At 41.8% G+C, this 23,773-nt stretch overlaps 1 protein-coding gene across 1 annotated transcript in view; it reads right to left on the reverse strand.

The window, feature by feature from the left end:
• Positions 1–256: 256 nt before the first annotated feature.
• Positions 257–23,773, reverse strand: part of ADK (adenosine kinase) — a 126,263-nt gene continuing 102,746 nt past the window's right edge. The window contains exons 10-11 of the mRNA XM_015816460.1: positions 10,214–10,300; positions 257–1,216 (exon numbers count right to left, since the gene is read on the reverse strand). Coding sequence (XP_015671946.1) covers positions 1,092–1,216; positions 10,214–10,300 — 212 coding nt within the window. The 3' untranslated portion in view covers positions 257–1,091. The remainder of the gene's footprint in view (positions 1,217–10,213; positions 10,301–23,773) is intronic.

A 23,773-nucleotide genomic window follows, 5' to 3' on the forward strand; every position in this document is an offset into this window, starting at 1 on the left:
TTTATTTCAATGTCCTGTGAACAGCCACTAGATTTTAATTACTGGGTCAATAGCATCAGTATACTTTTATGCCCTTCCTAATAATAAATTAATAGCGGCAAGGTTATAGGTTTTGGTTACTTAATTAATTTTTCTTCCTTTCTAAATTGTGTGTTTTTATCAGCATCACTGATGAATTGCAATGCTTCCCACTGGCTCTTATAAGGGCCTATTTACTGCCACAGAACCCCGTCACACCATTAAAAGCCCAGAAAACACCTGTATCACAATTCCTTTATTTATCAGTATCAAATTACATAGTAAATTACTTTGGAGAATGTGTTTCTTGAATACTGTAATACAAATAAAGATGTTTCCATTATTTGACATACCTTATTGTCTTAAAACTGTGCGTTGAAATAAAATATTTTGGCATGGCCCAAAGAAACAGCCTGCATGAGTTTTCTGTACTCCCGTTTGCACATAATACATTTATGCTTTCTGAGATGCGGCTTCAAAGTTGGCCCGTATCTATTATGGGTTTTACTTATAATAACATCCAGTTCCCGCTCTGGGCAAATGAGATTCCCGAGCCGGAATTCAAGTTAGCATGAAGAATGAAAGTCCTACCTCTCATTTGAGGAGCCTACCCCCCATTTCCTACCCCAGCTCAAACAATCTTGGGTCACCCCGGAAACCATGATTGTACTTCCGATTACTGCAAGAGAACCAGGATTCAGCTGGGAAGGTCAGTAAATCACACCAGGGATCAAGGCCCAACCCTTAGACTTGTACCATTATTTTAGTTACTTCCCAACTGAATTCTTTTCTGGCCGAAGTGAGCAGCGTTGGCCAGGACACCAGAAGGATTTTGGCATTCCCTTGAGAATCGGGGTGTGTGTGTGTGTGTGTGTGTGATGCACAGGGCATCTGAAACTGCACCCTGGATGATCTGTCAGTCCGATGTTCTGATGATGGGGGGAGAAGGGCCTCCAAGAGAGGCGTCCAGGGTCCAAATGAACAGAAGTACAGAAAGGCCAATGCAGGGTCCGGGTGGGGGGACGGGACAGGAAGTAGGCAGCGTCTCCTGTGGATCCCTCAGCGTGTCAGTATCATTTGAAGTCGGGCTTCTCCGGGAAGGTGCAACCGGAACGCTGGATGATCACACTGGCAGCGTAGTGTGCAGCCCGGATGCACTCCGTCAATGGCCGCTCGTAGACCACCTGAGACAGGAAGCCTGAAGGAGAAGACGAAAAGGAGGGGGAAAAAAACACACGAAAGGCTGAGCACACCTGATACACCCCCCACTCTAGGATGGGGGGGAGAAGGACAAGGGAGGGGAAGGCTCCAGGGCATGGCTTGCGTGCCTGGCTGAGGAATTCTGGGAGTCTTAAAGTTGCCAAGTTTGAAGACCTCTGACTTAGGCTGCATTTCATTAATTTAATAAGATCTTTAAAATACTGAATCAAACACCCCTTTATTTTAGCCCGCTTGGTTTCATCTCCTTTTTTTAATGCCACCCTCAATTTACAATCTAAGATCAAGCACGGTCCTCAGCTTAAAACAGGTTATGAATCCCTTGACTAGGTCACATCCAAAGTCTTTTCCCGTTCTATGATAGCTCCTCATATATTATAATTACATTCTTAGAATTGTGAACAATTAAGAGAAGCAATTTTTCTCCTCACACTTCAGCGATTATGTTCTTGGAATTTTGACAACTGGTCTGATCAACCAACTTTGGTCATTAGCCTGGAGATGCCCAAGTTCTAATTTTGTAATTATCAGTTTGAGTCTCACTATCAGAGATGAAATGTTTGATGAAGCCAAAGCAGCAAGGTATGATCATGATATGCATGTTAAGAACATTCAGAGTTTTCGGTAATTAATGTCAGTTTCAGAAGAAATGTACAAGGACATCGGGCAATTTCCCTTTAATATAAAAGTGAAGAGCCTCAGCAGTTTTGGAAGTTCTTGTTATTATTCAGGTGGAGTTTCATCAACTCATCATTCTTGTCATATGGCCCTCCTTCCCTTCAAAGTTCTTAAACATTATAGTGGTTAATCCTGACAACTGCTTGGACCATCCTGAGCTGCATCATGGACAGATGAAATTGGATTCAGATGGTGACCTGTGAAATTGTTTCAACATGGAGCAATGTGAGGCCCCAAGGAGACCCCATGCATGCCGGGTGACTTGGACGTTTTTGACCATCTTAAAGACAGCAAGTCAAAAGCCCAGCTTGGAAGTAGCCAGGGAAGGAGTCTCTGAATAGGTAAAGGTGTTAAGAAAAAGATCTTAAGTGGCTATCCAATAGCAATACTGGATCAAGGAGGATCTCCACTAAATAAAACTGATCCTTAAGAGAGAATGCAACCCTCTCCATAACTGATAGGTCAGGCCCAGCTTCTCACCCTCCGGATACCTGGTGGCTCTGATGGTGTGCTGCTGTGTAGCTGAAGAGAGCCGTCATTGTAGGATTGCTTGGGGAATGTGGAAGAAATAAGAGTTGGCTGTGAAGAGTAAGAAGACTGTGTTTATTTCCCTTATGAGTCCCAACTGATCCTGTGGCTTCAAGATATCCATGTGGATTATTGGAGACAGAAAGTATCATATTTTGCAGAGATGGCAAAAATATCCGCGTACCTGAAGGATCATTCTCAGGAAAAATTTATCTTAACATGGAGAAGATGGATAGATTATATTCAGAGAAAGTATGAACTGAAAAATTATTATGTTGCTTTTGATTAAAAATTTAGAAAAAAATTAGGTATATATTGATATAATTTTAAAAAAAAGAAAAAATTTTTTTTTGTTGTAATTTAATGTTATTTTAGAGTCACAGTAATTTTGTACTAGTGTGTAATAATAATGAGTAGTTTTTGATTAGTATTGGATGATTGTGCATTTATTTCCTAGATTAGCTTTGGGAAGTCTTGGGGGGGAGGGGGGAAAGGGTTAGGTTGGTATATAGATTTAGATGTATATATATATGTATGATTTTCTAAGGAGGTGCCCGGTGATACCCCAACCGCACTGACGGGATGATTGAGGGAGAAAGGGAAGCAGGAAAGAGGGAGGAAGGAGGAGTGGTGGTAAGACAAGGAGGAGGAAGGTGTAAGCAAGTGAGAGGGGGGTGCGGGAGGGGGACACCGGACACGTCCGTGAATGTACTGTTTGATGTTGATTTTTTTCTGCTTGATATTGTGATAAAAGACTTATGTTTTTGTTTTTTAATGAAAAATTAATAAAAAATTATTTAAAAAAAAAAAAGATATCCATGTGGATTGAGATCTGAACAGGCTTCGGTAGAATAGGACATCCATAAGTAGTTCTGTTCAACACTTTTGAAGCAACTAGATCTGGCTAATCACATATACAGCCTACGAATGGCAGAAACAGAGCTGTAAATGTCTCCTCCTATTTTTAAAAAGCAATTAATAAAATCGGCCCTGGATAAGTCTACCTCGCAGTCTCTGAATATGCTAGGTTTAAAAATAAGAAAGGCTGGTTGATGTCAGAATCAGCCCACAGGGACTTCAACGTATCTACAGTTAATCTTGCCTGTTATTGTCCCCAAAGGCCCCAAAAGTGGTCAGGTGGGGCCACCTCAGTCACAGTAGGCTGAGATCTACTTAGACACATCCCTACTTATCTCCCCTAATCAGCAGTGAGGCTCTAATTATGACCTACCTGATTACAACAAAATTGATTTAACAGTCACTGGGAATCGGGAGAAAGTGGCATTGCTCCCTTTTTTCCGTCTGGAAGCTACATACTACATCCATCTAAAAATATGCTAAAACAAGCAACGGTGTTTTTGTACTGAATAAAAATATTCAGATGTTTTAAATTATAACATTTTACTGTTTAAATAAAATTAAAATAAGCCTTAACCATTGTCTAAACTTTGGAGCTAAAAACTCTTTTGTTATTTCAGTCAAAAGACTTTTCTTCAGAAGTCAAAATAAGAATAGCGAAGTAATTTCTTCTTAGCCTACATAAATAGCGAAGTAATTTTTTTTAAAAGCCACAAATAAACCAGGCTCTGCTGAAGAGAAAGCCGTGGGTGTCTTGTCTGTTTTTAATAAAGAACCTTTCCCAAAACTGTACATTTTGTTCCTGCACCTTTGGTTTTGCTTCCTTATATTCGTTTCTTGGAAGCTAAGAAATCTCCTTTCTGCTCCAGGACATGCAGCTCCAGCTTAGCGTGCAGGAAATACGAGTCGTAAAATAAGATTTTTAAGCAGGACAATATTTTAAAAAGGGAAGAACTGCACTACCCTTTAATACACTCCCTGGCCTTTTATGTTCAGCCCAGCAGCTGCTCAGCACAGCCAGCAGTGGGTGATTTACGGAGGCCCGGCTGCCATATTCAGTCACTGCCCGGCTCTTTGCCAATAATGCCCCACTTTCTGAAATACCGCCTGGCTGACGGGATGCCCAAAGGCCAGTCAATTTCACTTTGCTTTGGGCAAAGCAGACCCACAAGGGATGACTCACAATCACGACCAAGGAAGACGCTAAAAGGAAGGAACCCGAAGACGGCACTTAGGATTTTAACTCTGTAGCAGATGGCAGTCAAGATTTGCAAGAGATTTGATTTTTTTAAAAAAAGAAAGCACGGTTACCTGGGATGGAAGCCTGTTTAATTCAGAGAGCCTTTCACGAATAAGCCAGACTTTGGCATTAAAAGTTACTCAGCTTTCGCGATTCATATTTCAAGCTCCTAATCTGGATTGCTTTCTAATGCTGAGCTGAGCTGATGAAACAAGAGGGGTCACTTTCACCAACCACGCAAAATTAAAATGCAGTTTTAATTTTGACTTGGGTGCGACTGTGGTTTGTAAACCATTTTTGTGCGAATCCAGGAATGGTTTCTAGTTGATAAGCCCTGGCCGAGTGCAACTTTTATTTCATAGTGGATTTTTAAAAAAATTGTAAGCCGCCGAGAGCCGCCTAAGCGGCAGCTATGTCAATTTAATAAATACGTAAAACTTGTGACATGGTTCACCTGAGGGCCCTAGCAAAGCACCCTGGAAAAGCATCAGCCTCAGGCGAAGAGATTTTCCACAAAAACTGCAACTTTTCCCTCCTGGCTCTTTCTTGGAGCTCTCCCGTTTTAAGGGCTTCGATTTCAACCGTCCCGCAGCCTTTACTGAATCCTCCCCCGTTTAGGAGAGATGGCCGTGAAAGAAGTGCCGCTCTGCTCATCTACCTTGATGCTAGGCGGAAGACCTGCTTCCCTCAAGCCGAGTAAAAATCAATGTGAACTTTGAGGAAACCCATCCACGGCTTGATTAGGATGTGTTGCTTGTTTTGTAACAACCACTTGAAGCTGTGGTAGAAATTGATTCGACTCCGTTAAATCTAAGGAGCTGGGGAAAAGAGACCCATTGATGCGGCGGTTATAAAAACACTCAGCAGGAGACTCAGAAGCTGGAACAAACAGCGTAAGAAGTGTCAATATTTTTTACTCTCTATCTATATTTTTCATCTCTGAGAGTGAAAGAAACCCCTGAGTGCACTATCGTTATCAAACACCCCACATGCTAACTAATACTTATTTCATAATCAAATTCAATTCTACCACAACAACCGTTCAGCGCATTCATTATAGTTCGCCTATCTATCCCTAGCATTCTTCTTCCTGAAGGAGGACAAGCGTAATCATAAAACAGTATAAAAATCAAAGGATTACAAGAACGTCTTCCAGCTGTGAATAATATATTTTAAAACACACAGGCACGTAAGGGGAAAAAAAGGCAACAGACAGTTGATGGCATTTTGGCCCTGAGGAAATGTTCGTTTTTGAAAATCCCCTGGAGAACAGACACAACTTAGGATGTCTGATCTTAAACCAGGGGTCTCCAAACTTGGCAATCTTAAGACTTGTGGACTTAAACTCCCAGAATTCCCTAGCCAGCATGGCTGGCTGGGGAATTCTGGATGATAAAGTTCACAAAGTCCTTAAAAGTTGCCAAGTTTGGAGACCCCTGTCTTAAACTGGCAGCGTTGGAGATAGCTATAGAGCAGGGGTCCTCAACCTTGGCAACTTTAAGACTTGTGGACTTCAGCTCCCAGAATTCCTCAGCCAGCTTTGCTGGCTGAGGAATTCTGGGAGCTGAAGTCCACAAGTCTTAAAGTTGCCAAGGTTGAGGACCCCTGCTATAGAGGCACCAGGTCACTAGGATTGTTGAGTGAACACGGCCTCCCCATTGGCGTTGCTTGTCAGAAGGTCGCAAAAGGGGATCACGTGACCCCGGGGCACTGCGACCGTCACAAATACGAGTCAGTTGCCTAGCATCTGAACTTTGATCACGTGGCCATGGGGGACGCTGCATCGGTTGTTAAGTGTGAAAAACAGCTATGGGTCATTTTTTGAAGTGCCGTACTAGAGCCTCAGAAAGGAGATGGAGAAGTCATGAAAAGAGGGTGAGATTTGGGGAATCAGGAAGAAGAAATGGAACGAGGTCATCTTTGCCTCACATAGTGATTTTTTTTATATATATATGGGAGAATGTGAAGAATATTTCGACCTGAAAGAGCAAAGGGTACTACGGTATAATCTGCTATTAAGTGCTCTCCAGGCAGAGTGTGGAGACACAAAGCAATTTTTGTGCTTCTGGGTCCCACTTAGTATTTGAAAACATGTCTGCGATATTCAAAAAGCTGACAGTCACCATTATAATTAGATCAAAAACTTTAAGAGTATACAAAAATAATTTTTTCTAATATAATAGAGGGAAATCTGCCGAATTCATGTCAGAAATCTCCTCCTCCTCGGAGTAGCTGTCAGTCAGAAGGCTGAGGAACTGGAAAGAGAATTTTCTTTCCCCCACTCGAAGGGAATTGCAAGAAGAGATAGGAAGGGTTAAACCAGACAGGCCTGCTGAGGTAATCTCTTTTACACTTATCTTCAGCTGAAAGGAAAGAGGCAAGAGCTAAAACATTCTTCACCTCAACAGTCTTTATTTTTCATTCTGCTTCATTTATAAAGATTTCACAAGACACAATTCATAAAGCAATGGAGTTTCAGAAAATCGGCTATCTTTTTTTTAAAACAATGAAGTTACCCTAGCAATCATCTGAGGCGCATATTTTACAGCTGTCAGATGGTGAAGGAGAGAACCAGATTTATCCTGGGGGACGGGGAAATTAGGATAGGAGGTGAGGGAAATAATCTGTGACAGGTATTTTAATTAGGATGATCATCTTACTGTCATGTTTTTATTTCACGCAGCCTCCCAGGCTTCAAGAGGAAAGCTAGAGGTATCTCACTCGGCATAGCTCCTATTTTTGTCCCCCTGGCAAAATCTGGACCATATAAAATAAAACAATGTGTACATTTCCTTATTTGCTGGTTGATGTCGTGAAATTTAGATTTCTTGAAATGAAGTTGAGGTTATCCAATAGGTGGGGAGATCTTCTTGTCAGTTGAGGAACATCTAGTTTATCGAATTGTTGAAGCAAAATCAGTTCCATCTACAGGTAATCCTTGACTTACGATCGCAACTGAGCCCAAAATTTGGGGCTTAGATTTATTTTCTTGGCAATATTACATCCAATTATGATAATGGCTTGGATTCAAAGGTAAAAAAATGGGAATTATGTTCAAACAGACAGAGAAGCCATTGATCAGCAGAACCTCAAGAGATGGTGGTCAACCTACTGGAAGAGGACTATATTTTCTGTGAAAAAATGGACTTCTTTCCAGATGCCCCTGAATCTCCAAATGATAGCTTCTAGTCCTCCTGAGCACTCCAGGTGGGAATATGCTGGAATGGATGGTATAAATAAAGTAACAAAATGGAGCTGGGATAAAGGCAAAAATTATGTGCATACTGTATGAACTTTTGAAGAAGGAGAGGCATTTGAGGAATGTTCTGCCAGTCATTTCCTGAATATTACGTGACATGACATGATAGCAGTGCTCCAGTATCTCAGAGGCTGCCACAAAGAAGAGGGGGTCAACCTGTTCCCCAAAACACCAGAAGGCAGGACAAGAAACAATGGATGGAAACTAATCAAGGAGAGAAGCAACCTAGAAGTAAGGAGAAACTGTCTAACAGTGAGGACAAGCAACCAGAGGAACAGAAGTTGCGTCCAGACGTGGTGGGTGCTCCATCACTGGAGGTTTTTAGGAAGAGACTGGACAGCCACCGGTCCGGAATGGTCTAGCGGGTCTCCTGCTTGAGCAGGGGGCTGGGCTAGAAGACCTAAAAGGTTTCTTCCAGCTTTATCATGCTGCAATTCTGTTATTCTATCAATCCTAAAATTTACTAGCTCCTTGGAAATTGGTACATTTGGAAGAACAGATATGCGGCACCAGGGGACCAAATACGATGCAGTCACTTATAGCCAGCTATATCCCTCTTAATGTATCTCCAACTAAATTTTGCTTTCCTCAAATTACATCACCCTACCACCTGCCACTAAAATTACTAATAAATCACCTACTGGATGGTGAGAGAGAGAAAAAATATTTCTATTATTATTCTACGGTTAGATTTTGTGCATTCACACACAAGCACACAGAACTAGGTAGATTTTCTCTGCGACACAGTGCGCTGTAGGTAAAATTTTTGCTTTCCATCTGTTAACACTATGTAAATATTGTCCTCTTGAAGCTGGACCTGGAGAGGTCAGCTCTCCGTAAGCTACATAAATTAAGATGCGTCCAACTGTTTACATCCCGGTGGAGTTTAACTGAAAATGCATTCAGAATAGAACATATTTAGAATTCCACCCCAACGCCTCCTCTGGCATTAGCCTTTTCTATTTGCAACCTCTACTACTACTAAAAGGAAGGGACCACATGTTTCAGCCTAAGCGCTACCAATAATGCTCTTCAGGGATCAAAAATGCCTAGACTTATGGAAGAGAGCTTCTCAGTTCCACTCAGAAATTAGTTCCTTAGGTATGGTTTTGCCAGATTTCCTAAGGTTTAAACCTTGAGTAGAGCCTGAAAGATAATAGCTAATGCTGTACAGACCAAGACCCAAACACCCGAGAACGGGCACAAGCCTAACATGAGAAGAACGGAGAGTCTACGACTCCATCTCCCCAACTGGTTCTCATCAACTCTTTTCCTTCCTACAATGCTTAGAGAACAGAATGAGCTTCTCATTCAATAACACAGATAAAGGCTTTTAGGATAACCTTCAACCAACTGCCCTATGGTCTTTTCGGTCAGGAGGAGGAGGAGGGGGAGGAAGAGGAAGGAGGAGGAGGAGAATTTGTTTCTGTCATATCTGGGCTAATGCCCAAACAACCACCAGAGGGCAGCCAGGGTTTGTGTTTTCTGAATCATGTTGCTGCCACCTAGGGGCTGCCTAGAGTTCTGCAATACAGACCTGATAGTATAAGATTGATGGCTCAAAGTAAACCTAGATTGTAACAGACTGAGCCAAGAAGTGAAGACTCTCCTATATTTGCTTCTGATGTGGCAACAACAACCTTAGTCATACCATGAAAACAAGTCCCGTATTTTGAGAAAAATAAGGAGAGTGTTGTGGACAACTTTAAGGCTTTCAGCATCACCATTTTCAAAGCGGAACAGCCTGTTGTTGCAAGATGCTGAGATTTATCATCAACAAGATAATTTTGCAACTACACAAGGTTTTGATTTATTTGAGGCATTTTAAACAATGGAGACCGAGAGTTGGATTCTTCATCCCTTCCCAATATTAAAAAAAATTGAGATCAGATATAAATCAGAGCAGATGTTCTGCTATTTCTGACTCTTAACGCATATCATTTGGGGGAGGGGCGTTTACACAAACAGATGCACTAAGGAAAAAAAAGTTAAGGTTCAAATGTTAGTTATTTTCATACTCTGCAATATTCACTATAACCTGCTAAAAGAAGAGCCATGTGCTAAGATTTTAAAGCCAGGGTAGAATTTGGAGGACTCTACAAAGCATATTTGCGGCAGTTTTGTTTATGCAACATTCTGACAGGCCCAATTAATCTTGTGAAAACAATGTAGATGTTACTTAACAGCATATTATCTGTAAAGGTAGCAACACGTTTTTCCTGAGAGAATTAACAATCCATTAAAACAGACTCTTAGGATGCAAATGAAGGCTTGCAAAGAACAAGCTTGATGCCCTATGCTGGAAAAAAACACCAACACTTGTCATCACCTTGTCTAATGAAGTTGCCGGTGAGGAGAGGAAGGTGGGAGAACAGGGAGATCTCCAGACAGAATAACCTGAGAAAGATACGTACCGCCTACAAAGGCATCTCCGGCTCCGTTAGTGTCAACTATCTCGCTTTGGTCGCTAATTAAGACTGGGAAAGTTCTTACTTCATTTTCTAAAAGGAAAGGAAAGAAAAAAAAACATGTTTTACAACATATCTTGACCATGTTCTGAACGGCAACATCTTGTCAAATGCAAAACCATGGAGGCCTTCAAGCAGCCCCAAGGCAGAGATGCTTCCATTTTGTCAGTGGACTCAGCCAAGAGTTGGCTTTGATGGCCTCCCCGGGGCCTTTCCAAGAGACAACCTTGAGCAGGATACGTAACCAAGACAGTACAATTAATTTGCAACCCACTGCAACTTGAGCACTGAAAAGAGCAGGAATAATGGGAAAACTCCAGGCTTCCAGGTGTTTCTGTAAATCTCAACCATTGTGTGGCTTGTGGCTAGGGAAGAGCAATGTAGGGAGAACCACAAGTTCCTTAGGCAAGGAGAGAAAGAAGCCTCTGGAGTTGACACGTGCAAGTGAACTGGGAGGAGGAGGAGGAGGAGGAGGAGGAGGAGGAGGAGGAGGAGGAGGAGGAAGAGGGGCTTTGCACTGTTAAAAAAAATATCCCCTAAATGATATCCCTTTTCCTTAAAACAAAAAACAAAAAAGAAGAAGAATCTGGATGGTAGGTTCTCTTTGGCATGATAGATTTAATGGAAACATTTTCTAGTTTCGCTTGCATCCTTTTTGCAATCCTGCTCAATTTCTAGCAATTCTTTCAAGGGATTTAAAAACAGCGTATTTGAACAGAATAGGTGCACGTTCTTCATGATCAGAGATGTTTTTTAAAGGGTGTGATGTCATTAACACCTTTTTTGATGTGCAAATTATGAAAATTAAAAAGCCTGCCTCTTAGACAACAACCATACTGCATAAATTACAATAATAAGATGAAAGAATAAACCGACTGTTATAGGAGATCCAAAAAACTTTATGACAACTGTGTTTATTTTTTAAAATCTTAAATAAATAACCAGGCTAATGTAATAGGAAGCAACCAAAGAAGCAGTTATCAAAATGTTTATGGAAACTGGGTAAGCAGTGCGTCTGTGAGGGCTAGACGGACCCAGGCTGGAAACATCGAGGGCCCTGCAGTAACCATGCCCAGATGTTGACCACCATTCCCACGAGGAAACTGACTCTCGGCTCATTTAGATGCTCAGGCAGGACTGGAACCTGGGCCATGTAGAGATTTGAGCCAAAAACTGCAGAATCTTTGTTGTTTTCTAATGCGTGTAATAAAACCAGCTTGAATCTCTGCCTGTGAAATTACAAGTTCAGGAACATGTTTGGATAAAACCCCGTTGCTGTAGGTTCTCCTGCTTGAGTAGGGGGTTGGACTAGAAGACCTCCAAGGTCCCTTCCAACTCTGCTATTCTATTAAATGAAACGAAATCTGATTTGGTACACTTCTCATGTTCTTGTCCCAAAACATGGAGGCCTTCTCCTGGCAAACCACGTGTTGGTGGTGTCACCCAAAAATACCCAAATGCACGGTTAGGAAGAACGGACACAGATTGTATAGCAGCAACAGGAGGACCACCCAACAGGCTTGTAACAGGCCATGCGTGGGTGTGTCGCCATCCACCCACGGCAGCCAGAACATACAGGTAATCCTTGAATTACGACCATTCATTTAGTGATTGTTCAAAGTTACGACGGCACTAAAAAGTGACTTATGACCGTTTTTCACATTTACAACCACTGCATCATCCCCATGGTCACATGATCAGAATTCAGATGCTTGACAACTGACTCACATTTATGACTGTCGTAGTGTCCTGGGGTCACGTGATCCCCTTTTGTGACCTTCTGACAAGCAAAGTCAATGGGGGGGCAGTTTCACTTAACAATCGTGTTACTAACTGAACAATTGCAGTGATTTGCTTAACAACTGTGGCAACTAAAGTCACATAGTGGCCAAAGCTCACTTTAACAACTGTCCAACTCAGCATTGGAAATTTTGGGCCCAATCGTGGTCATAAGTCAAGGACTACCCCAAAATGGATGGCCCTGGCCCAAGGATAAAACCGTTCTGTGCATTCAATATGATTAGTCATTTAGGATAAAATCCAACACAAACTCAAACTGTGAGCGAGACTTATGCTCAGTGGACCTGAGCTCCTTAATTCTTTATTTATGATTTAGGAATGAATGAAGAAATAAATAAATAACAGGCTTCACCAATTGCTCCCCATAGACTTTAGAAACTGCGTCCTTTACTTACATTCTTCAAAGGTTTCTAGGTTTGGCTGCTTCTTACACTGCTGTCTTCTTAAATGGGTTTTATTAAGAATAATGGGTTTTTTAAATATCTTTCTGAGGCACAATGAGATCTGAAATTTATGCTAATCTCCAAAGGTTACATTCTGTTCTTAACTATACTCATGAAAATACAGGATAGATCACACCGCCCTCAACGGAATTACCTCAGAAACATGATGGCAGGATAAACTATAGCGGTATCAGCCTCTCCAAGTGAAATAAATTTATTCATCCTAAATGAGTTGTTGATTGTTCCTCTGATAATTAAGTACACAAGTCTATGATCCTTTAGGATCATCTAATTAGTATCCACATAATTTCACTTAATTGCCACTGTAATTGGAATGTATAGGATTTACCCCGTTTCAAAATAATTGCATGCACATTTTAATATAAATTATGTAACAGTTTAGTTTATAGATTATTTTCCACATATGGAGCACAACTCATTAGGATGTTAGTTATTATAATCGCAGTTGTGACAGGCATTTTCTACCCAAAGCTTCTGAATCGTATGTTTGCATACCAAACCTTTAAAAGCATGACGTGGGGATAAAAATACTCATAAAAATACAGAGCGGGGCTTAGACGCCCACTGTCATTTACAGTAAGGGGGAAAAAAAAAGAACTCTAGCTATAAAGAACGTCTCATTATGAACACAATAACAAACATGCTAGAAGGCATAAATGAAAAAATATCCATCCTGCATATTTCCTGAACACTGTCAGGTTTATGCCACAACTTGTCATTTTTAATTACTTTTCTTTGAAAGCTTTTCTGGGCTCATGCTTTGTTTTAAATCTCTCCCCCAAAAAACAATACTTCAGGCAGTTAAAGGACAAAAAGGAAAGAGAGGAACATTCTGGAAAGCCCTTTGCCACAGCCCTAGAATGTTTTTCAGACTGAAAATGGCAAATTATTAAATTTTGGGAAAAACAACCCCTAATAAAAATGGTTCACATGTGCAAGTAGACCTCCATCACCCGTGTGCATTCAAAGAGGAGGAAGGAATTGAAACCAACGTAACCATACTCTTCCTCTTATAACTGCTTTGCAGCTGACTTAATATGATTTACACTGATATTTTGCACACCCACAATCTAGACCAGGGGTCTTCAAACTTGGCCCTTTTATGACGGCTGAGGAATTCTGGGAGTTGAAGTCCACAAGTCATAAAAGGGACAAGTTTGAAGACCCCTGGTCTAGACAATGTACCAGAAGCCACTAAGTTGACTCCAAAAATAATGGATTTTTCTGAAAGGACAGATGGTTGTGTGAATGACATCTCGCAAGAACTGTTTGGGTGAAGAAGAAACTTGTCTATTCTGTCTCAACCAAGAGAACAGGACTCTGTCTAAAAGCTGAGCAAGACACGGACATCCAGACAGAAGTGCCAGGTTACTCTAGATCAGGGGTAATCAACCCTGGCTCTTTTATGACTCGTGGACTTCAACTCCCAGAATGCTGACTCAGGAATTCTGGGAGTTGAAGTCCACGAGTCATAAAAGAGCCGAGGTTGCCTACCCCTGCTCTAGATAGTTGGGTGAAGCTGTTATTCCATGGAGGTCTGGAAGGGAAGCCAAACACGCAGTGAGGAAAGGGGGATCCATCCCTTAGCAAAGCGGATGGATAAACAGGACTCTACAATTCACCAAGATACGCTGCCGTCAGAAAGGCCGCCTTCGGAGGGAACAGTCTCAGGAATGAAATGGCAGGCATATGAAATGGGTTATACCTGACAGCTACTAAATCTAACGGGGGCAAAAACAATGATAGGAATGGAGCGGGAGATAAGATAATCCCTAGAGAGGCCAGAGGATGGGAAAACAGGAGAGCAATCAGCCTGGGAACCGGCCTCTGCTAAAATCACCGCTGAACCAGGGGCTTGAAATAAAATTACCTTTTGACCTGCTTAGGCCCCAGGATAAATTAGAACGTAAGGCCCACTTTAAAGCATTTTTACTGTTGCATTTATTAATTAAAAATAATTAACTCTAATTGAATCATTCTGCTACAGCAATATGCCTGATGTAATGTTTCCCATTATACGATCAGATTCTCTGCCCAGAACTTCATTTTTTAAGAGGAGGAAGAATTCTATCTTAAAACAATCAGAGATATATTTCTTTCTCTGGATGAGAATAATTTCACTTTTAGCTTTGCAGCTGAACTGGAGAATGACAAGACCATTTGTTCCACTTGTGGCTTCGTCTTCTTAACCTCCTTTTATTCCTTATTTTGCCCAATGAAACATTCTAGTGATTTGCCGACTGCTCCCTATTAATCTATTAACCTCAGCTACAAACTGACCACTCTCCAAGCAAATTCTCTGATCTTGGAACTGAATGAGACTGCAGAGCTGTACAGTCCTAAACCCCCACTCATGCCAAGAAAAATAAAATTCAGTGGAATAAAACACTACCAAAAGTGATTGCCAGACTATCCAGCTCCCACGACTGTTTAGGTCACAACGTATGGACCCGTTTTTCTAAGCAGCCTGGAAAAAACGGAATTTGGGAGAAATTGGTATCTTTAGGGAGAAGAGGTCAGAACTTTAAAAAGCTAGAATGGGGCTACAGACTGCCTCCTACCTGAACGACACCTCTATATTGTTCTGCATATTTTCAAGCTAAAGGAAATTTGTGTGACTCTGACAAGACCTTACATTTGCTATTTCACAGGTTGCTGCCTGAAGCTTGCTGTTCAGAACAGAAGCCGCTGCTCCCAGCTGAATGCCACTGCTAACTTTTATTCAGCAATTTGCTTCAGAAGCCCTGGGCACTCCAGCCCCTCAAACCATTTTCACCTAGTAAAACATGCCCAGTGTTACGATATTCTCCTTTTGTCGCTAATTAATAAGGCAGAGGATCTTTTATTACTGGGAATTGAATTTTGGAATGCCCTCATTGTGAACATTTCCTAGACTGGTGTTCAATGTCCTTTTAATTGTGTGCGCCAAAAACGTATTTCACCTGTCCTCAGTATTTAACTGCTGCTTCATCTTGCTTTCAATGGACATTTTATCTTGGGGCTGATAGTGATTCTGTATTTTGAATGGTGAAGTGCCTCGTTTCATTTTTTTGTCAGCCAACTTGGTTTTATCTAACAGAAAAGAACATAGCCAGCAATTTGTCTTCGGAAGGGGACCCTCTCACAGGGTTTCATGGCTATCAATTTAATCAACCAACCAACCAACCAACCAGAAATCAACCTAACTAGGGTGAAAATCGCATGAATCAAATTAAATCAAACCCATCTTTATTTCAGCCATTGATCAGCATTAGGGGGACCCAGGACAGACATTAGGAAACAACATGAAAATATCCAAAGAGAAAAAGTACATGCAGGCGGCCTAGAACAGGGGTCCCCAGCCCGGCCCGTGGGCTGCCAGGAACCGGGCCGCACAGCTGGAGGTGGGCGAGTGAGCAAGCAAAGCTTCATCTGGTATTTGCAGCCACTTCCCAGTGCTGGCATCACTGCCTCAGCTCCCGCCCAGATCATCAGGCATGAGATCCTCATAGGAGTGCGAACCCTACCATAAACTGCACGCGCGAGGGAGCTGTGTGCTCCTCCACCCCCGGTCTGTGGAAAAATGGTCTTCCACGAATTCTGGTGCCAAAAATGTCGGGGGCCATTGACACAGAAGATATAAAAGATATAATAAATGTGACTCTATAAAGAGGAGAGATAGGAATACAAGATAGGGCATAGGGATGATTTATGTATATGGTAAGTGAGAGGCTATGTCTGTATGTAACAAAGTAGATGCCCACTGAGTTGAGTTTACCGTCTTGAGTTACAAGCAGAAGCCCAAACTCGTCCTGCAAGGAATGTGCAGCACAGAGTCTGGAAACCATGTAGGTTGCAACTGGGTTTAAAGAATTACATGACGTTTGATATGAGAACACAGAATTCTTGTGAGGTATGGCTGAAAGATTCAGCCATTTTTTTCCCCTTTAAATCTGAAGGTCAATAAGTGCCATCTAGTGGCATTAAAGCTTGGGCACCATGTTGCTGGTCCTCAATAATAAGGTAATTTAGCTACTCTCATTCCCTCACATAATCTGCATTTCCAAATATGCAGCCAGAGGTACATAATATATTCACAAATAAGCACAGGGATTCTTTATTTAGGGCACATTTTACTTTCAAGTTTTTAAAGTTTAAATATAGCTCCTATCTTGTGTTAGCAAACGCCTCAAATATAATTGTTAGGATCTTGACATATTCAGAGCTTATTAAAATCCCCAGTTAACACTGTAAGCAAAAGTCGTCATTGACAAGCAAACATTCCCAGTTGTCCTCACAAAGGCATTAAAAAGGAGCGAGCTGAATAATTTACAGAATACTGAAGTGCCCACAGATGGAGATACAAACAAAAATCAATCATCTATAATAGATACTCAAATCTAATACGCCATAATTATACAATTATTGATGGACTTCCTCTTGAGAAACAATACGTGCATTAGGATACTATTCTTTTCTTACACATGATTAAGAAAGCGGTTTATCCCTCTTCCGCTACACCCTTGGCTAGTAACTTCAGTGGTGCAGATGTTTGTGTAGGCAGCCCTGATGTTTAATGGTGCATGATGCTCTAGGTGGCTTCCCATAACCTCACTTTGTCTGGGATGAACTTAGTCAGTTGATAGGATAATAAAGAGAGGGGACTACCACAGGCTGGGTTGGGTGCTCACAATTTTGCACAGCTTTCACATTTGCCGTTGTTTGATAACTGATTGCCTGCAGAATTCTTCCTCCATTGCCAGGGACAACAACACACAAATACTATATAGTACTGTCACATTTGTGCAGGTGGTGGGAAGAGCATGGAATAATAAATTTATTGCATTTTTGCTTTTATTGATATGTATTGAATTCTGCTACCTCTTCTGAGGATAGTTTCTAACATCCGTTATATTTTCCTTTGGACCTGTGAGGACTGAGCAGGCAAGTGCTGGCATGAGGTGTACAGAATAGGCTTTCCCACAAACAATTCGCTCTGGCTTTTAAATCAAATAACTGCCAGTTTACAAATCACGGGCCAGAGTCTAGTTTCAGATAAAATTAATGCAAAGATGTCTAACATCTGTTTCAGCTCAACAGACACGGCTGTGTTTTCTTGCTCTCCACCCGAAGTCTCCCGGACTGGAGTAGAGGCAGTCCGATTCTGCGCCAGCGTGTGAACGGAGACACAGAAAACAGAGGTCCTTTGAGGATTCTGAGTTCGAAACAAAATATGCACATGTGGGGAGCTTGGTTTGAGATGAAATCGCAGCTGGAGCAAAATGTGACTTTTAGAGCACCCCCTTCTCCCTGTGCCCCATTATACAAAGCAACTCTAAAAGAGACATTTCGGCCACGAAACGGCAGTTTTGAGTGCTCCAAGTTCAAAACGAAACAAGCCAGTTCCAGTTTTGGTCTAATGCAACACGGCCAACTTGGGAGTCTTCCCAAAGACAGTCCCGTTGGGCTTGAAGGAGCCCACGGGTGGACCTCAGCTTATGACCATAGTGGAGCCTGCCCATTATAGTTGAAAGCCATGATGGTTGTAAAGCAAGTCATCAAACGACGGAGTCAATTTTGTGACCTTTTTTGCAGTGGTTGTTAAGTGAATTACTGCAATCGCTACTTGAATCCGTAGCCATTAAGCGAATGCTGGAGTCGTCAGATGAACCAACTGTTCTCTATGGGGGGTTTACAAAACGTCCTAAGTCCCAGTCATGTGACCACAGGGCGCTGCAAAGGGCTGTAAGTGCAGAACCAACCGGTGAGTCCTCTCCAGAGGGGGTCACATGACCTTGCCCCCCACTCCACCCCCGGGGCCATCAGAACTTTTGAACTGCGCTGTGAGTACTTTGGGGTGGGTTCATCGTAACTTCAAATAGTCGCTAAGCGGCTGTCATTAAGTTGAGGATTACCGGTCTTCAGGAAAGCCTGGCCATTGTTTTTAACCCAGCCATTAGCCTTATGCGATGGATCCCAGTTAGGGGACGGTCGCAGGGACTGGGGTCTGTTTAACTAATGACAAGAAGGACGAGGGGTGACATGACAGCAGTCTTCCCATACAGGCAGTCCTCAACTTATGACAACTGAGCCCAAAATGATTTGTTCGTGACATCTTATGGCCAATACATATTGTACTTTTTAGGAGCCAGAAGATTCTGTCAGTTTGCTATCACAAATGAACATGCTAAATCTGTCATGATAAATGCTAACTGATTTTTTTTTAAATTCATGAGGACTTGAGCGAAGAGACACTTTGTTTAATAGGATGACCACCGATTCCCGTGGATTAAATCCAACGCAGTAAATAACTATCTTTATGAATGTATGCGTGAGACAATAATTTGAAACTACACAATTATTTTACACTAAGCCTCCATAGCGTGGGCGGTTTATTTAATCATGGCCAGAGCATAATAATCACGCATCTCAAGGCCAAGCAATATCGCAGAATACCTCAGACTATTACATTATTTTTCAAATCTTATTAAACATTTGTGTGGAAGAAACAGATGAAGAAATCAATTTAGTGGCTTGACACAAAGTCTACATTCAGAAACAGCCAACACTGCCAGAAGCTTGCAAGGGCCTTTAAAAGCTTTGAGACCCCTCCCAAATTTTCCCTGAATTCTTACCTTTAATAGGATCGGATAAGATTATGAAACAGGCCAGAGGGAACCACAAAGGGTTAATAGCACATAATGTTTCTGCTCTTTGGGGCATAGACCCTCTCCCCTTTATTCACAAAATATTATGAAAAAGGGCAAGAATGTCCAGGAAAAGGGTGTGTGTGTGTGTGTGTGTGTGAGTGAAAAGACAAGATGGTGGCTGTGATCACTTAATTATGAAAGCTCCACCCCCATCACACATGTAACACAAAACACATCAGAGCTTCCACTGTGCAGTGGTGGCTATTTTAACTCTTCTGAGCCCTGCGCCATGGCTAATGAGGCTTAAGAACTTGAAAAGTAGCCTAGACTGATTTGGCTTTGACCAACCATGGTTTGCTTGCGCCGTCTAACATGGCCTTCCCTCTTCTTTGTCCGCTTCTCTCCTCTTCTCCCGACCTCCTTCCCTCCTGCTCCACATGCCCTGGACTCCGCTGGGTCTCTTTAGCGCTCTGTAACTGTCTGGTTTGGCACTGCCACCAACCAAGGCAGATCCAGGCTTCAACTGATAGTTAGGACTGCAGAAAAACACAACTGCTACCCGCCTGCCTCTCATGAGGAGCTGTATGTGGCAGGAGCCAGAAAGAGGGCTGTGAAAATGTCTACACACCCCTCACATCCTGGACATAAACCGTTTCAGCTTCTTCCCTCAAGATGATGCTACGGGGCATTGCACGCCAGAACAACTAGACACAAGGACAGTATTTTCCCCCGACGTCACTCTGCTAAACAACCAATTCCCACAACACTTTCAAACTACTTAGTAAAGTTCTATTACTATTGTTCTCCCCATCTTTCCTACTACCTATCTCCTCAGCTTCTTATGACTATAACTTTGTTGCTTACGTTTTATTTTGTTTTATTTATATCCTAGTATGATGCATGTTGTTTGCTTAGCTAGTATCCTATGACTATCACTAAGTGATTTATGATGAATGTGTTGTATTTTATGATTTATGATGAATGTATTTTTATGTTGATTATGATCATGATTTATCACTTGTTGCTTGTATGTACACTGAGAGCTTATGCACCAGAGACAAATTCCTTGTGTGTCCAGCCACACTTGGCCAATAAAGAATAATGGATTAAACTTAGCACCCCTTCCAGCCTCCACGTTCAGGACGTATACGTTCTCTGACCACTAAAGGCAGTACTACTTGGTGCTTCTCCTGCACCACTGCAGGAAAGTTTGAAGCACTACTCTGTCCACCTCTTCTGGGATGGGATTTGGCTCCCCTTTTCTCACTTAGCATCTCATAAACTGTCCTTGTCACCAAGTCCAGGAAGACCTCTTGGTTCTGGTGTCTACGTGGCCCCCAGGGCAGTTTCTGTCCCCTTGGCCTGTGACTCAGTTCCTGAAAGAATCCCGTCTTATGGGTTGTGCTGTTGTCCTTCAGAAGCCAAGCGCTTCTCCCAACCCAGGCCACGGAGTTTCCGTAAGAGGTTTCAGTCATTGTACCACACGGCAAATTCAGACACATATATCTCTTTTTCATTAAATATTTTACAATAAATGGTGTGTAAAGAGAAGGATGCTTGATATTCAAGAGTGGAAGGATCTATAAGAACATGGCAAATGCAATAATGCTCCGGTACGTCTTCTGACAACTACCCATGGGCCATACATTTTTACATTCTTAATCATTATTAAACGACTTCATGTCATACACTGCCTGGTGAATAGCTGTATCCTGATACAGAAATGAATTATAAATGAAATGAAAGATCAAGCAGTCTTAGAAGAATTACCGCTGGGAAATGAAAATCTTTAATTCTCTTTTATTATTGACATTTATTTGGCTACCATGAATAATAATACAGCACAAAGATTCAGCTAAGCTTATGTACTGAACAGCTTTCCTGGACTCAAAGTCACTTAACATTTATGTTTGCTTATGCAACTGACCTTGTGGCATTAGCTCTCCTATCTTGAATTTACTAAGCATATAAATCAGTGCATCCCTTAATTTAATTTACACATGGAACCAAAAGTGCAACCAGTCCTCAAATAATGTCCTTATCACACAAAAACCTCTAAAATTTGCTAGTTAGGTTAGGAGCTTCACCGTGAATGAAAGCAAAATAGCATAGAAGCCATTGAAAAGCATGCTCAAATGATGCTAGGCATACTTTTAACATCCGGCTATGTCAGGAGTCTTCAAATGTGGCCCTTTTATGTCTTGTGGACTTCAACTCCCAGAATTCCTCAACCAGCATGCCTGGCTGAGGAATTCTGGGAGTTGAAGTCCACAAGTCATAAAAGGGCCAAGTTTGAAGACCCCTGAGCTATGTGTTTAAATCTTGAGGGTTTATTAAAATTACTCCAACAATTTCAGAGCCTTTGGGCAACTGACCATTAAACTTAAAATCAAAACTAAAAATAATTAAAAAGTATTAAAATCAACTACTAAAAACTATTTTAATACATAAATTTTTAAATAGTTTTTTGCAGTTGCCATTGTTATCTGTATGACAATTATAATAAAAATTATTATAATTGTATTGCATTTTATGTCTTTTTTTTTAAGTTTAGCTAGTACTAATTACAGGTTAATGCATTTTACTGTGGTGCTCTCTGACCTTAGGACTGTAATAAAGGTCTGAGTTGATCTGATAGATTTTAATTTGTCAACTAAATAGAATTTTTGACTGTTGCTGTACATTGCTTAGAGCAGCTTCTGGCAAACCTGTCAGGCAATTTCAGTGAGCAGAAGTGGGTTGTGGGAGGAACAATTTCTTAAGTGCTTGGAGCAAAGCTAGACCGAATCCCAAAGGTGCTTTTTCACGAGGCAACTGGACTTCAGGCAGAACTGAAGAAGCTTCTTGGATGGGAAGCGAAAGGTCTTCAAAGAAAAACAAGAAAGTCCAGTTGCCTCCTGAAAAAAAGCACCTTTGGGATAACTGCGACCTGGATGGCCGAGAGCCTCCATGGACATAAAGCCATATTGGAGTTTATAGTTAACAGCTGCTGGCATTTTACCCAGAAACAAACTGGCGGCCAGTGCAAAACTTCTAACACAAGTACAACAGGGTCTCTTTGGGAAACCAAAAAGCAACCTGGCTGTTAAGATCTGCATCCCTAGAAGCTGGTGAACTACAATTCCCAGAAGCCCAAGACATAAGAAACAAAGGTTGAGCTGGGATGGGCAGGATCACCTAGTAAAAGGATGAAATCGCTCTTCGGGTTTCCACGGATGAGAATGAACTAGAACCTGTTTTCCCAGAATTAATCCTACACCTTAAGTCCTGTTCCCCTACCTTGCCCACGCCGCCCTATTATGGGGGAGAGCACTGGCTCCCCCGGTATGACCAGGTTCTTCTGGAACTCTTTAATCAGTTGGTAGGTGGGTGGCTGGGACCCCAGTAGGTTAAGAAGAGTACGAAAAGGACTCTTCTTCTACAAGTTCCTTCACTTGATTTGACTGAATCGATTTTGTCACTCTGGACATGCACCAGTGGACAAGTTTACCAGGATTGTGGATTGCTGCAGTTCACAAGTTCTAGCATACCTGCTTGCACAGCCACCTTATTTAGGGTTCTGGCACGGTCATGAAGAGCAGAACTAGATGTGGTAGACCACTACATATACCTTGGCCAACGGATCTCAATGGAAGGTGATACGATAAAGGAAATTGTGGGGAAGTTTCCTCTAAGCAATGCCTTTTTTCCCCTAAATGTTCATAAACCAACATGTTCCAAAGTTTAGTCCACCGCTGGCACCTCATTAACCCATCTGCAAATTACTTGGGTCCTCTTTTCCGAATAGCATTTACCAATCTCCAGAACTCTGCCACTGGGCCTATCTTCCATGACTTTTCACGTTTCTTAGATGTAATCGATTTGTTCCTGGACACCGATACTTTTTTCACCTTAGCCAGGCGTTCTATAACAGAGGTGGAGAACTTTGGCCCCTTTATGACTTGCGGACTTCAACACCTAGAATTCCTGAGCCAGCATGGCTACTCAGGTATTGTGGGAGTTGAAGTCCACAAGACATAAAAGGGCCCTAGTTCCCCACCCTGTTCCCTAACCACCTTTACCTTGAGTTACCTTGAGTTTCTCCAGAAACTCTGCTTTAATTCTAGCTCAGATTATTTAAATGCCCTTGTCTTAATGCACGTTCCTGAAATTAAAAACCTCTGGCAGAATCACAAAGGTGCGAGGGGACACTTTTCCTTGCTTCTTCTTGCTCAAAGCTTCTTAATATTCAGCAGCAAGATCAGCAACGGGCGTCTATTCGGAAACCGATGAGGCAAATTAATATGAATCAGGCTGACATCTACGGTAGGTGTTCCTGGGCTCCTGGGAAGGGTGGATTAGATGTGATGAGCTCAGATAACCCCAAGACTCCTGGGAAATATATCATCTTGGCTAGATAAAACTATACACCTCCCAAGGATTGTGAATCCTAATTACCCACACGAGGGTTCTCTCAATAACTTTCCTGCTTATGGTCTCTTCCGCATCAGGGGCTGTTTTCTTTCTGTATGAATATGAAACCAAATTCCAAGCTCCTAAATGGCTAGATTCTTTATATTTAAGAGCTGAGATTGAAGCTTTCTCTCCAGATACCAAATTCTTGTCAGAAAAAA

Source organism: Protobothrops mucrosquamatus, unplaced genomic scaffold (assembly GCF_001527695.2).
Source record: "Protobothrops mucrosquamatus isolate PMUCROS unplaced genomic scaffold, P.Mucros_1.0 scaffold454, whole genome shotgun sequence".
NCBI lineage: Eukaryota > Metazoa > Chordata > Lepidosauria > Squamata > Viperidae > Protobothrops > Protobothrops mucrosquamatus.